General features: G+C 38.9%; 1 protein-coding gene across 3 annotated transcripts; it reads right to left on the reverse strand.

Moving 5' to 3' along the window:
* Positions 1 to 1,764: 1,764 nt before the first annotated feature.
* Positions 1,765 to 12,971, reverse strand: LOC309691875 (alanine aminotransferase 2-like). 3 transcript variants are annotated; one of them, XM_082509898.1, is made up of 12 exons: positions 12,925 to 12,971; positions 12,420 to 12,613; positions 11,752 to 11,841; positions 11,560 to 11,668; positions 11,335 to 11,471; positions 10,168 to 10,411; positions 9,839 to 9,918; positions 7,583 to 7,719; positions 6,890 to 7,052; positions 5,803 to 5,958; positions 5,118 to 5,230; positions 1,765 to 4,237 (listed from the first exon to the last, which is right to left on the reverse strand). In XM_082509898.1, exons 2-12 carry the CDS (start codon positions 12,516 to 12,518, stop codon positions 4,147 to 4,149), a joined length of 1,419 nt encoding a protein of 472 aa, XP_082366024.1. In that variant the 5' UTR covers positions 12,519 to 12,613; positions 12,925 to 12,971; the 3' UTR covers positions 1,765 to 4,146. The 3 variants fall into 3 exon arrangements, with proteins under 3 accessions (XP_082366024.1, XP_082366025.1, XP_082366023.1); XM_082509899.1 differs by having other exon boundaries at positions 9,887 to 9,918; positions 12,420 to 12,964; XM_082509897.1 differs by having other exon boundaries at positions 12,420 to 12,964.
* Positions 12,972 to 13,161: the final 190 nt, after the last annotated feature.

Consider the following 13,161-nt stretch of genomic DNA (forward strand, 5'->3'; position numbering starts at 1 on the left):
AGCTCCAAAACGGTGGTTCGGTGTTATGTAGTGAGAGAGGTTCAATATTGGTAATTTCACAAATTAAGAATGATCACAAAATGTGATTCCAGTTTTAACATACGCCTACTAACAAACAAGCAACAGAAATGCACAGGCTGTTCAGAAGCTTGCTTGCACGATGTGTCCTCCAGCTGTTATGATAATGGAGCCAAAGACCATGTAGAATGAAAACGGATAGCTTAGGAATCGTAGCAGTGTGTTTCAGGCTGTGATACAGTGCGTGTGTAACCCCTGGTCAGCTTCTCTTTCCAGCGCTGTGTGAATAAAACTCTCTGGACTCGAAGTGGGTAGAGCTCAGGCGTGATTTATTCCCCTGCAATAACATGGGACATGAATAACCATGGGTTTCAGCAACAGGATTCCGCCCAAACACAGCGAAAGCTTCATTGCTACTAACTATAGGCTTATGATCGTATAGTGGAACTCTTAGTTTTCCCAAATAAATAAAAACAAATATTTATTGAAAAATAAAATGGCAACAATACTTATCACGGAAAATAAAATAGAAACATTACTGCGTTGTGGTTTAGATAACAAAAGAAAAATTAATTCACTTAAATGCACATTCATGTAAATATAAATAAACCAAAGCCAAAATTCCCTTTTACGTACAATAGTAAATGGAACAATGCTGCCATCTACTGGGCAAACTTAATAAGCAATACGTCTTAAACAGAATTAGCCTGCAGCTCAACCATATACATGTTTCAAAGTACACATACCTGCAATAACATGGGACATGAATAACCATGGGTTTCAGCAACAGGATTCCGCCCAAACTATTGAGAGAAGTTTCAAAATTATTAGACACGACAGCCTCCTCTAGCTGTTAGCCGCTAGCTCCACGTGTCCATTTTTCTTACCGTCTAATCTATTAACTGCAAAACACGGTCATAAACCTGAAATCTACTCAAATACTACCGTATGGGCAGTTCATGCAGTTAGTGCACTGTCATATTAGCTTCAATGAGGATTTTCAAATATGTTTTAAACTCATGCTCTGTGAGAGCGGACGGAGAGGAACTTACCACAGCGAAAGCTTCATTGCTACTAACGATAGGCTTAGGGCAGGGGTGCCCAATCCCGGTCCTCGAGAGCTACCGTCCTGCAGCTTTTAGATGCATCCCTACTCCAACACAGCTGAATCAAATGGTTTGATTACCTCTTCAGCATGCCATCGTGTTTGGCAAAGGCCTGATAACAAGTCATTCATTTGATTCAGCTGTGTTGGAGTAGGGATGCATCTAAAAGCTGCAGGACGGTAGCTCTCGAGGACCGGGATTGGGCACCCCTGGCTTAGGGGGTAGCCCGTTTACCAGTAGCAGACTTCCGCTGCGGATTTTCAAAATAAAAGTTCCAAAATAAACCCATGGTTGCGATCCCAAGTTTAACAGGAATTTAACAACAACAAAACCATATCCATTCTTTTACATCGTTACACGTGTTATCATTGTCTTTGTGTCTTACCCAAGTTTAGTCCATTTGCAACTTGGAAATAAATTTTAAGATTTCTGATATTTCCCTTTTTGTTTCCGCCTTAAAGTGGATACATGAGTTCAACTGACACTTTTCACATGTGGAGGAAAATACATTTATAACTGATATGAAGAGAGGACACTGATAATACACAGACAGATAAAACAGAGATGAAAGCACAGACCAACCCTCCTCCAAGTATCTGCTTATTTTGTTGCTGCTGGTCAGCAGCAGCAGGAGCCACCAACCACCTACAGGCAAAGTAGCACATTTAAAGGAAAAGCTGACAATGACTCCTGGTGGTGACCAGGAGTCATGTTTTCAGTTTTTCTTCTAATGATGTTTTTTTGGATTGAATTTAGAAAATATATTTGGTTTTTATAGTTATCTTGAACAAAACAGAAATCATCACATTGTTTGGAGCAATTTTCCCAAAAAGATTTTTATGAAAACACACATGGAGAAAATAAAAACATTAAAAAGTATAATTTAACAAATAAACACTTGGGTCAGTGACTGAAAAGTAATGATAAAGTTTAAGATGTTACTATTTCAAAATAAAATCTCCACCACAATCAAACATTACAGTGAAGTGAATACATTTGAAGAAAGACTGAAGTAGCTGTAACCTGTGACACAAAGGTGTACATTTGATAGTATGCAAGAAATCAAAACCTTTGCCTGTTATACTAAAAGTACAAAATGTAATTGTGAATAAAGAAAAAATGTTCCCAGATCATTTTCACTTCACTAAAATGTTTCAGCTTAAATGAACTTCTGCATTTGCTGTGTATATGATTGAGTTACAGACCACTGGGCACAAATGTTTGATGGGTCCTAGCTCCTTACATGACTACTGCTTTCTTACACTGTCAATCCAAATACTGACGTCATTACTCTGGTCCAATCATCTTCACGCTTGCCTTCTTTGAGCCAATTAGCCTCTGCTTTGCATGGTTTAAATTGGTGCTCTCCACCATTCTTCCTTTCAGACTCCTCCCCATTGCTATCTCAGACACAGAGGAGTTCTGTCCTACCTCAATGAAAATACAAACTTCCTCGATCTAAATGACACAAAGTAAAGTTTGGGAGGGTTTAGGCTCCCAGTGAGCAGAGGGTAATTCAATATAAATCCATCTACTTACCAAGTTTACACTGGGACATGTGTCTTTTTTTATTCTGTTTTTTGTAACAGTGGTGATTTGAGTGTAAAAAAATATGAATTAATGAAATTTAGTTTAAGGTGGGACACAAAGATCATGTAGTGACTTAGCCATTCATGGAGATGCAACAATGTACAGTGTTGTGAAAAAGTACTTGTCCCCTTCTTTTCCTCATTTTTTGTGATTTTGTCACAAAAATGACACGAGTAAGTACAAAATGTAGTTTTTTATGTTGATGGTTGATGATGATTTAATTTATTAAGGGAAAAAAGCTATCCAAACCTAACTGGCCATGTGTGAAAAAGTAATTGCCAGTGCCATCCTTGGCATAAAGAACTGCAATTAAGTGTGATAACCAGTAATGAGTCTTTCACATGGCTGTGGAGGAATTTTGGCCCACTCATTGAAGAATTGTTTTAATTTAACCACAATGGAGTGTTTTTGAGCATGAATGTCCTGTTTAAGGTCATGCCAAATCCTCTCAATCAGATTCAAGTCCAGATTGTGACTAGACCACTCCAAGACCTTTGTTTTGTTGTTTTAGCTATTCAGTGGGAAGTTTGCTGTTGTGTTTTGGATCATTGACCTGCTTCCTAAGCTGTGTGTACTTGAGCTTCAGAGCACGAATTGTTGGCCACACAGTCCTTCAGGATTTTCTGGTATAGAGCAAAATTCATGGTGTGGCACTGTTTTTTACTTCAAGTCATGTTTCTCTATTTCTATTGCTTTATGCTATTATGCGTTTTAAACTAAACTACAGTGTAGTTTAACTAAACTAAACTACACTGTAGTTTAGTTTAGTTAAGGTTAAACTAAACTAAACTTTAGCCCATCCTGGAAGACGGCAACAACCAGTTTACTGCCAACACTTACTTATCACTCATGCTTTCGCTTATGTCCAGATCTGTCCTGCTTCCACGGCATCTCCACACCAGACTAGCAGCTATTTATAAACACAATATTCTCAAAACATTTTGGGAATTTTTACTTTTACACAAAGTGATCACTAAAAATCTTAGTGTTTTAATTACCAACAGTTTAACTTCAGTGTAATCAACCAAAATCAGTTACTGCAGAGTGGTGGGGCTGCTTTCAAGGGCTCCCTTAATCACACGGATTTGCCACATATTTGTTTTGGATTTTTTTTTAACATTTATTTTTATCCCAAATGCCCCACTGACACAGCCCTCAAGAGATCTGTGGTTCCTCCCGGGACTGCGTCAGGGGGCTTTTGCTTGTTAGGGAAAGGTGTGAAAGGGAGAGTGGCTAAACTGCTGGTGCAGAGTATCAGTGCATAATCTGGTTAAAATGACAGATTAAGGTTTAAAGAGATCTCTATCTATACAGTAGTATTCACAGTTGATTTTATGTACAGTAACTACATTATTGGTTACATTGTGCTGCAAAGGAAGCAACAGCATTATTATTAAAAGGTGTTTCCTTCATTCTGTTGTTGACATTTTTATCAGGCAAGTTTTTCCAGCAGGCGATGGTGGAAAGAACGAAGGCGTGCCAAGATCTCCTCCAGAGTGGAAGGAGGAGTCAAAATACACAGCCTGAGAGAGAAGAAAAAAGAAACACACCAACACAACATTAACATATACTACCTTGAAAAAGAACAGTCACATGAAAACTACTTACATTTTTAATGTGTTTAGATCACCAAGCATTTAACCTTTGGAATAGTGCCTGCATTTGCTCGATTTTACCAATTTTAAATATATACAACGAAACTAAATAGAGCCCTACATTTCATAAAGTTACAAATAAAGGATCCAGATTTTGTGCTAATTATTAGAACCTAATTATTAGTATCTGATTAACTAGTACTTATATAGCATTTCTTGCACTTGCTCTAACTGAGCACTAGAAGCACTTTATTACAAGACATGTTTCCCTATTCACACACATTCATATAATGCTTTAATCTGTACTAAAGTGTTAGCCAGTAAGCGTGGCTTCACAGAAAGATCTGTGAAACTGGTTTATTTTATTATATGTCTTTGTGTTGTTTCTGTGCTGCTAACCAACCAGGCTAGCAATAGCTGACAACTCTGTAATATGGCCACTTCTGGCTTTAAAAAACAACAACAACACAGTTAGGGACTTGAATGTTAACATTGAGGCTTCAGAAACCAAAGAGTGACAGTTCGTGGGTTAACTTAATCTTTTACATACAGTTTGCTATTTAAGATTTTTCAAAAACCTCTTTAAATAATGCGGTAGGAATGAGAATGCAATTCCAATAAAATTAAGCAATTAGCAATCAAAAAAGACCCAAGTAAAAATGTTAATGAGATAATGGTCAGCACAACAGCATCAGCAAACTGTTTATTTTGTCTACAAATCATTCTCTACATTTTTTCACAAAATCACACATTTAGGGGACTAAGGGCTAATTAAAGATCTGACTAGAAACATAAAATAAAATTTTACCTGATGTGATAGTTTTTATCTTCCTGTCCATTCTCACAACCTGCCCCCACACAAATACCCTCTTCTCTCAGCAACCTCTGACAGTAAAGCACATCCGCCTTCACTTCCAGCCTCTGAAATTAAAGACAGTAAAACATTGTATCAATTTATGATTTTCACTGTTACATAAAAATGCAAGCAATTAAATGCTGGATTTTTAATGTTAACAATTTTTTTTACTCATATATACTGCTCAAAAAATGAAGGGAACACTTGAAAAATCCTAACTTTTCCTGACTGAAATCCTTACTTTTGGTAAGATTATAAATCTCGCTCATCCAAGTTGTGGGAGACGAAAAAATGCTTCTCCCGCTAAATTGATTCTTTCATTCACCCAAGTGACAGAAGAAGTGACTTGGGTGAGATCCAAGTGAAGAGAGACCTTTTTTTCTTCAGCGTGCATTTATGTTCCCAAACTGGGAAGTCTAATGTGATGTGGGGCAGTTTATAAGTTAATATAAACTGCAGTGGGCTTTTATTTTGACATTATTTTAATCTTAAAAGCAAAGCTGTAAAAACATACTGGATTAAATTTTACCCCTGAAATTTAAAAAAGTAGGAATGTAAAGTTCCCTGAAATCGAATTAAAAAAAAAAACAGGCACACAATCAGAATAACATCCATATTTTTATCTTTGAAATCTCACCTTAGCCTCCTCTACGATGTGAGGTGGCAAGTGTACCCGGGGATAAAGAAAGAGTCCTGCCATTGATGGCTGACAGCTCATCCCTTCTACTCTATTCAGAAACTCACACGCCCGTTTAGCATTCTGGGAAAGAGTATCCTCAATATGATGAATCTCCTTTAAGAATAAAATAAATATTACTGTAGGCTGGGGAGCTCCTTGAAAAACACTCATTTACTCAACTGCAGTTTTATTCAACATATTGTATCTCATATCCTCTTGGATGCTATGGCTCACTGGGTCATGCTGACGCTGCACCAATGCTGTAAATATTCACAAGACTTTGGATTCACCTAACAGAGTATATCAGGGAAAGGAACAATCCCCCTGCCAGTTTAACAGTTCAAGTGTTATGGTAATGGTAAATGGCCTGCATTTGTATAGCGCTTTTCTAGTCCATAGGACCCCAAAGCGCTTTACACTACATTCGGTCATCCACCCATTCACACACACATTCACACACTGGCGATAGCAAGCTACATTGTAGCCACAGTTGCCCTGGGGCGCACTGACAGAGGCGAGGCTGCCGGACACTGGCGCCACCGGGCCCTCTGACCACCACCAGTAGGCAAACACGGGGTTAGTATCTTGCCCAAGGATATTTGGCATGCAGCCAGGGTGCAGCCTGGGATCGAACTACCGACCTTCTGATTAGTGGCTGACCTGCTCTGCCACCTGAGCTACAGCCACCCTCAAACACCCTTATTGGGATGTTTACATGCCTACATGCATTGAGTTGCTGCTATGTGATTGGCTGATTAGATATTTGCATTAATAGCTGAGTCGGTGTACCTTATAAAGCATCTGCTAAATGTACCATGACAACATGTAATGTGGATGCTGCGGCTTATGATGATAAACCAACAGCAAATCTAATTTCTCTGCAGTTTCCTTTAGTTTTGTGAATGTGTTTATCCTTGTTAAGCTCCTTATTGCATTTTTCCTACAGCATAACTGTTTTGTCTCCATGATTACACTTTAATACAATGCATTTACCAGAGATCCTTTTTGATTAAATAAAGACGTTACCATAGGACAGTCCCCTTACCTGTGTGTATGAGTTATAGGAAGAATCTTCAGGTCTAGGTGGATTAACACTAAGTTCCAGTGCCAGCTGTGGTAACACTGAAGCGCTGGAAATGACAGTTAAGTACTTTTTCACTGCTGGGTCAATGTTGATTACCTCCATATACCCTCCTCTCAGACCACCCCTAAACAAAGCAAATGCAGAGTTTAATAAACAGCATTGATTAACACTGATGAATGCTCTATCATTCAGGAAAGGAAATTCCAAAAGGTTAATTGTATTGATCTGGACATTGTATTTTCAGAGGCAGAGAAAACGCTTCTCGAACTCATTCCAGTGACTCCTTCAGTCACTCAAACCAGTGACTGACTAGGATGAGTGACAGAATCAACTTTGTAGGGTGTTCTTATATTCCCATCAGCAGTCGATTTGTATATTAAAAATGGACCCTATCGAGATGTCAACCACTTTTATGCTCTGAAGCTTTAAGAAAAAGTCAATTTTAGAGTTATTATATTTGAAGGCAAAAGTGATCATATTTAGACATGAGTGTTCATTTATCAACTAACAGTAGCAAGCTTGGTTAGAAAGTCCATAAACTGTACAAGTACATAGATATCTGTGAAATAGAGCTAACTAATAAGGACATTGGGATAATAGGGACAATGACTAACACATGTTGAGGTTAGACATTGATCATTGAATGACACTCACTCTCCTATGTGGGCTGTGGAAATTGAATGGAAAGACACCAGCTCCATTGTCTCAGCATACATTTTACCCATCTCAGACAGCACTTTCTTGTAGGAAATAAATTCTTTGTCCTGGCCGTACACACTATCCTGGTGCACCTAGACAGTACAAGTGAACATCAAAAGAAAAAGTGAAAAGTGAAAACCTGCACAACTCCTCCAAAGGGCAAGGGCTAAACTAAAACAATGAGGTTTTATGATATTTGAATTACTACGTGCTGACCTTGAGCTGCTTTTATAATAGCCCACTGCTTTCTGACCTTGGAACTATGATCTTGAAGGATTACATACTAAAATTGTGTATTTTATTGTCTTTACCCATATGGTTGGAGAAGAATTTGCTTATGTGTGATTTTCTGAAACATTATAGCATCATTGTGGTAATAAAAACTGTTGTATAGCTCTCTCCATGCCCTTTTTAATATGACATATTACTTAACATGGTTTCTTGAAGTCAACCTTGGATGCTAACAATGAAAGTTTGAAGACAATCAGTTCCCTCATCTGCAAATGGTTACTGGACTTCCTGACCAACCGCCCCCAACATGTCCGGCTGGATAACCACTGCTCATCTACCATCACAATGAACACCGGTGTACCACAAGGCTGTGTGATGAGCCCTTTCCTCTACTCCCTCTTCACCCACGACTGCAGACCTGCTGATGGTTCCAACACCATCATTAAGTTTGCAGATGACACCACGGTGATTGGCCTCATCAGTGACAACGATGAGGCCGCCTACAGGGAGGAGGTGGATCGTCTGGCTGAGTGGTGCGACACAAACAACCTGCTGCTTAACACCGAGAAGACCAAGGAGCTCATCGTGGACTACAGGAGGAATGCTGACCCACATCCACCCATCCACATTAAGGGGACGGCTGTGGAGCGTGTGAGCAGCTTCAAGTTCCTGGGAGTCCACATCTCCGAGGATCTCACCTGGACGACCAACTGCTCCAAGCTGGTCAAGAAGGCTCACCAGCGCCTCTTCTTCTTGAGGACTCTGAGGAAGAACCACCTGTCCTCAGACATCCTGGTGAACTTCTATCGTTGCACCATCGAGAGCATCCTGACCAACTGTATAACAGTCTGGTACGGGAACTGCTCTGCCTCGGACCGGAAGGCGTTGCAGAGGGTCGTGAAAACTGCCCAGCGCATCGCCGGAGCACCACTTCCTGCCATAAAAGACATCTACAGGAAGCGGTGTCTGAAAAGGGCTGGGAAAATCATCAGAGACCCCAGTCACCCATCACATGGACTCTTCACCCTCCTGCCCTCTGGGAGGCGCTACAGGAGCCTCCGGACTAAGACCACCAGGTACCGGAACAGCTTCTTCCCCACAGCTGTCAGACTCCTGAACTCTGCCTCCTGACATCTGACCCACGTTAACTCATGGACTGAACATACACACACACACACACACAATGGACAACTGTACCCTCAAACACACAATAATAACATGGAGTGAACCACCACTCACAACCACCAGCACTTTATATAGCCTCTGTAGGAATTATATCTCACTTATCTTAACTGCACTACTGTATAGCTCTGTGTAAACAATCATTCTGTACATACGATAATTTTTAACCCTACAACTGTTTACAACTTGCATAGTTCCCATTTCTGTATAGCTGTATATCTCAGATTCCTGTAAAGTTATTTATTTCATATTCTGTATAGTTTTTCATATTTATATCCTGTCCATATCCTGTCCATAGCTTGTACTCACTACAGCCTGTACATACTTATAGTTATAGAATATTCACAACATACTTCATACCGTGTACATTATAACATAATAGACCCATTTCTGTAATATACTTACATATCTATATTATTGCTAATATATATTGTAATATATCTATATCACTAAGCACTTCTGGATGGATGCAAACTGCATTTCGTTGCCCTGTACCTGTGCATGTGCAATGACAATAAAGTTGAATTCTATTCTATTCTATTCTATTCTAAAGAAAATTGTGGGTAATATAAGTTTGTTTTGTTTTTTTTACATATTTTTATATTTGGTTTCACTTGATTTTCACAAACATTAAGTCAGCTCGAGCTGTTACTGGTAGCTACCATCACACAAACTTTGTACATGATATTTTGAAAACTGTGGAGGTTAGACTGCTAACAAACAGGCAGGCAAAAACAGCCAGACTGATGATGTACTCTTTCTCTTTGAGGGGAGAGTAAACGTTATGCTTGTGGTCACCTCTTCAGCCAGTATGATGAGGCCATTGGTAGCAGCAAAGTGAATCACCTTCTCAATAGTTTCTCTGTCTTGCACGTAACCTACCAGGGGAAAAGTCACATTATTGAATGAGCTTCTATGAAGTAGCTGTAAACCACAAATCCACATGTGCAGTGCAAACAGCTAGAAAGAGACTCACATTTTAGTTTTTATTTAACTCTTAGGCTTTAAGACAGTTGACCTCTTAGCATGATATAGTTTTAAAAAGAGGACGAGGATTCTCTTAACGTATACACGAATATAGAATAGATCAAAAGCTGTGCAGGATGTACCAACAATGGGCTGCTCACCTGTAGGTTTTCCTGGGTTGCTGATGTATATGGCTTTGGGCTCACAGTGGACTCTTCCAGCCTCTAAAGCTCTATGCAGCTCATCCAGGTTTACAGCCCAGCCTTGTTCTTCAAAAAGACGGTATGGAACCAGTGCCAGCCCAGTCATGTCCAGCAGCATGGGCAGAGTATGTGGACAGGGCATGGGGGTCAGCACACCTGTCTGAGTTTTGCCCTCTCCGCTGGTAAGCAGGTTCAAAAACACCTATAGTGCAAAAATTATGTTGTTTTTGTCATAATAATAATAATAATAATAATAATAATAATAATAATAATAATAGATGAAAATAGTGGGTAGTTTTGTGCATGATCAAAAGATGTGGTTGCAGCAAAGTGGTGAATTCACAGTAAGGAATGGTGTGGGACTGATACACAGTGGCGGTGGTGCTCATGGTCAGTGTTCGGTTACATCAAGCATAGCAGAGATTAATTTTAATTTAAGCTGAAGAGAGTTGATTACAGCTTAGACTCATTCACTCAAGTCCTCCTTTATGCCAGTTATATACTATGATAAAGACACTGTTAGTGTAGGAAATAGAAATCAGTCTAAATAGCTGGGGGGTTTTTTGTTTTTCATTCACTGCTTGTATCCTAGATACAGATTCAAGCTAAGTACATTTGTATTCTCGTGTGCTGATATTTTTATATTAAGATACCAGCAGGTTCAGTTACCTTTGTATAAAAATAGATGGTAGAATTGTCCTTCAAGGAGCTACCTTTTACTTTCTTACTCTGAGTACATTTCAGAGTCTGCACTTGTTCGCTTCTGCAACTTCTTAAGTGAAGAAGTTGCAGAAGTACGTTAACTTTTACTGCATTTTACTTTTCCTTTTTCTTGGCTTTGCCAAGTGGTTACATTTCTGGTGGTTACAAGTTAAAGGAATGGTTGGCCTGCGTCTCACAATCAGGATTTAAAGTGTCTGTCAGAGTCCAGAGAATAAGAATGATTTGCTAAGAAACACACCACATCACTCACAGATTACATCTGGTGGAACACCTTTCCAAGAATTGGCCAATTTTTAAGCATTTCTTAAGTAACTAATTATACAAAGCAGAAAGATATAGCTTTATTTAAAAAAGAAAACAAAAAGAAACCTTCATTAAAATGTTCAGTATAAAGTGTCACACCGACAAACTCTTCTGTAATCCAGTAGTTAAGATAATGTCTTCTGGATGAGAAGGCACGCCACCATCTCGCCTTGTGATAAATTCAGAAATGCTTTTCTGGACTTGTGGTAAACCACCGGAGGTTGTGGAGTATGAACCTGTCACAGGCAAAGTGATTAGACTGGCCAGCAGAAGCATTTATACTCACTTTGTGCATTGCTTGCAGATATAATTGTTTTTTCTCACCCACACTCCCTCCAGAACACATGTCCAGAAGCTTCTGTGCCCTTTGCCTGACATCCAGAGGAAGGCTTTTTTCTTTGAGGAGCTCAGGGTACAGACACACTGCCATAACCTAAGAAAGCAATCAGAAAGTGATGTGCTCAGGTTGACAGAGAAGTGCAGGTAAAATTCACAGATGATACATAAAACACCAACCTGGCGAATAAATGAGATAGGTGGCATTCCTGCCTTGTGTGGATCACCTGAGCTGACATCAATCACACTCTTGAAGGGTTTTTTTACACTCTGGAAAAATACATCAGTGTTTATCAATATTGACCGTTTTTTAAATTGACAGCTAAATTCTATCTATGCCAATCATGTACTTATCTCTTTAACCCTTTGACATTTGGTTTTCCCTTGGCTAATTTAAACTATATAGAGATAGAGAATGAATTCAATATTAACCATATATGACATAACCATAGCTTATACTTGTGGTTAAAAATGTACACTCATCCTCATCCATTTCCTTGACGTGGAGGTCAAGGAAATGCTGGCCTTTTTTTTTTGAATAAGTAGAAGAATAAGAGAGCACAAGGGAAAAAATAGTCTGATCTGTGGCCTTAATATTTATTTGGTTTTCAGACATTTCATTTGTAGTAACTATCAAGTTACTATATATATATATATATATATATATATATATATATATATATATATATATATATATATATATACCACAGGTGGATATAATCCTTTGACAAAAGAGGATAAGCTGCAGATGTGTGGTTGACCAAATTGAATGACTACTATTTACTATTAAACTGCTAACAATGACTCATAATTTATACTGTCTCTCAACTTCTTTACAGCTGACTCACCTGTGCAATCTGCTCTGAGATGCATGCTGCTAGACCCTGCAGGTTCACTGGGGCTCGGATCCCACGCACCCTGGGATTCACGTCCTGCACAGTGCTCATCTCTCCTGATTCAACTGTCTAACTGATCAAGGTCCAGTGAGAGGCCTGGAAATACACTCAGGAGGCGGGTACTTTGTAATTAGAATACCCGCCTCCTGATGAGTCTGGTCTTTAAGAGAAGACGGTGTCAGATTATTCAGCACCTTTTAAATTCAGATTTAGAAAAGAGCAAATGAGGAGAAACTAATACGGAAGAAATATACTCTTTCCTTCAAAGTTGCTGCTGACTGGTACACTCCAGGCTAATCACAGTTTGCCAGTGGTAACGCAATAGTGTTATCTGATTATATCTGAAGTTTTTGTGCCTTAATTGTTAAACTGCCTTTAATATCTGAAATTGTCCATATGACTTTTTCAACTGTGACACTTTTTGTATAAATAAAGCTTAAAAATGAATTTTACATACTTGGATATCAGCATATGTTTGAATCGGAATCCTTTGTAGTTTTTCTGCAGTCTGTTCATTTTGTTCGCTTTTAAATGTTTACCAGAGAAGTCTACTATTCTTAGAACTTGAACTTGTTCGTTTAAGACTTTTCCTACTTTAAAAACAAAAGAAATGTTTTAACCTTGTGACAAGCAGCACAGTCTGGAGTTTAAATATAAAACTAACTGCTTGTTACTGACTGACATAATGGGCCTT

The sequence above is a fragment of the Aulonocara stuartgranti genome (genome assembly GCF_965226115.1).
Source record: "Aulonocara stuartgranti genome assembly, chromosome: 17".
In the NCBI taxonomy this organism is placed as follows: domain Eukaryota; kingdom Metazoa; phylum Chordata; class Actinopteri; order Cichliformes; family Cichlidae; genus Aulonocara; species Aulonocara stuartgranti.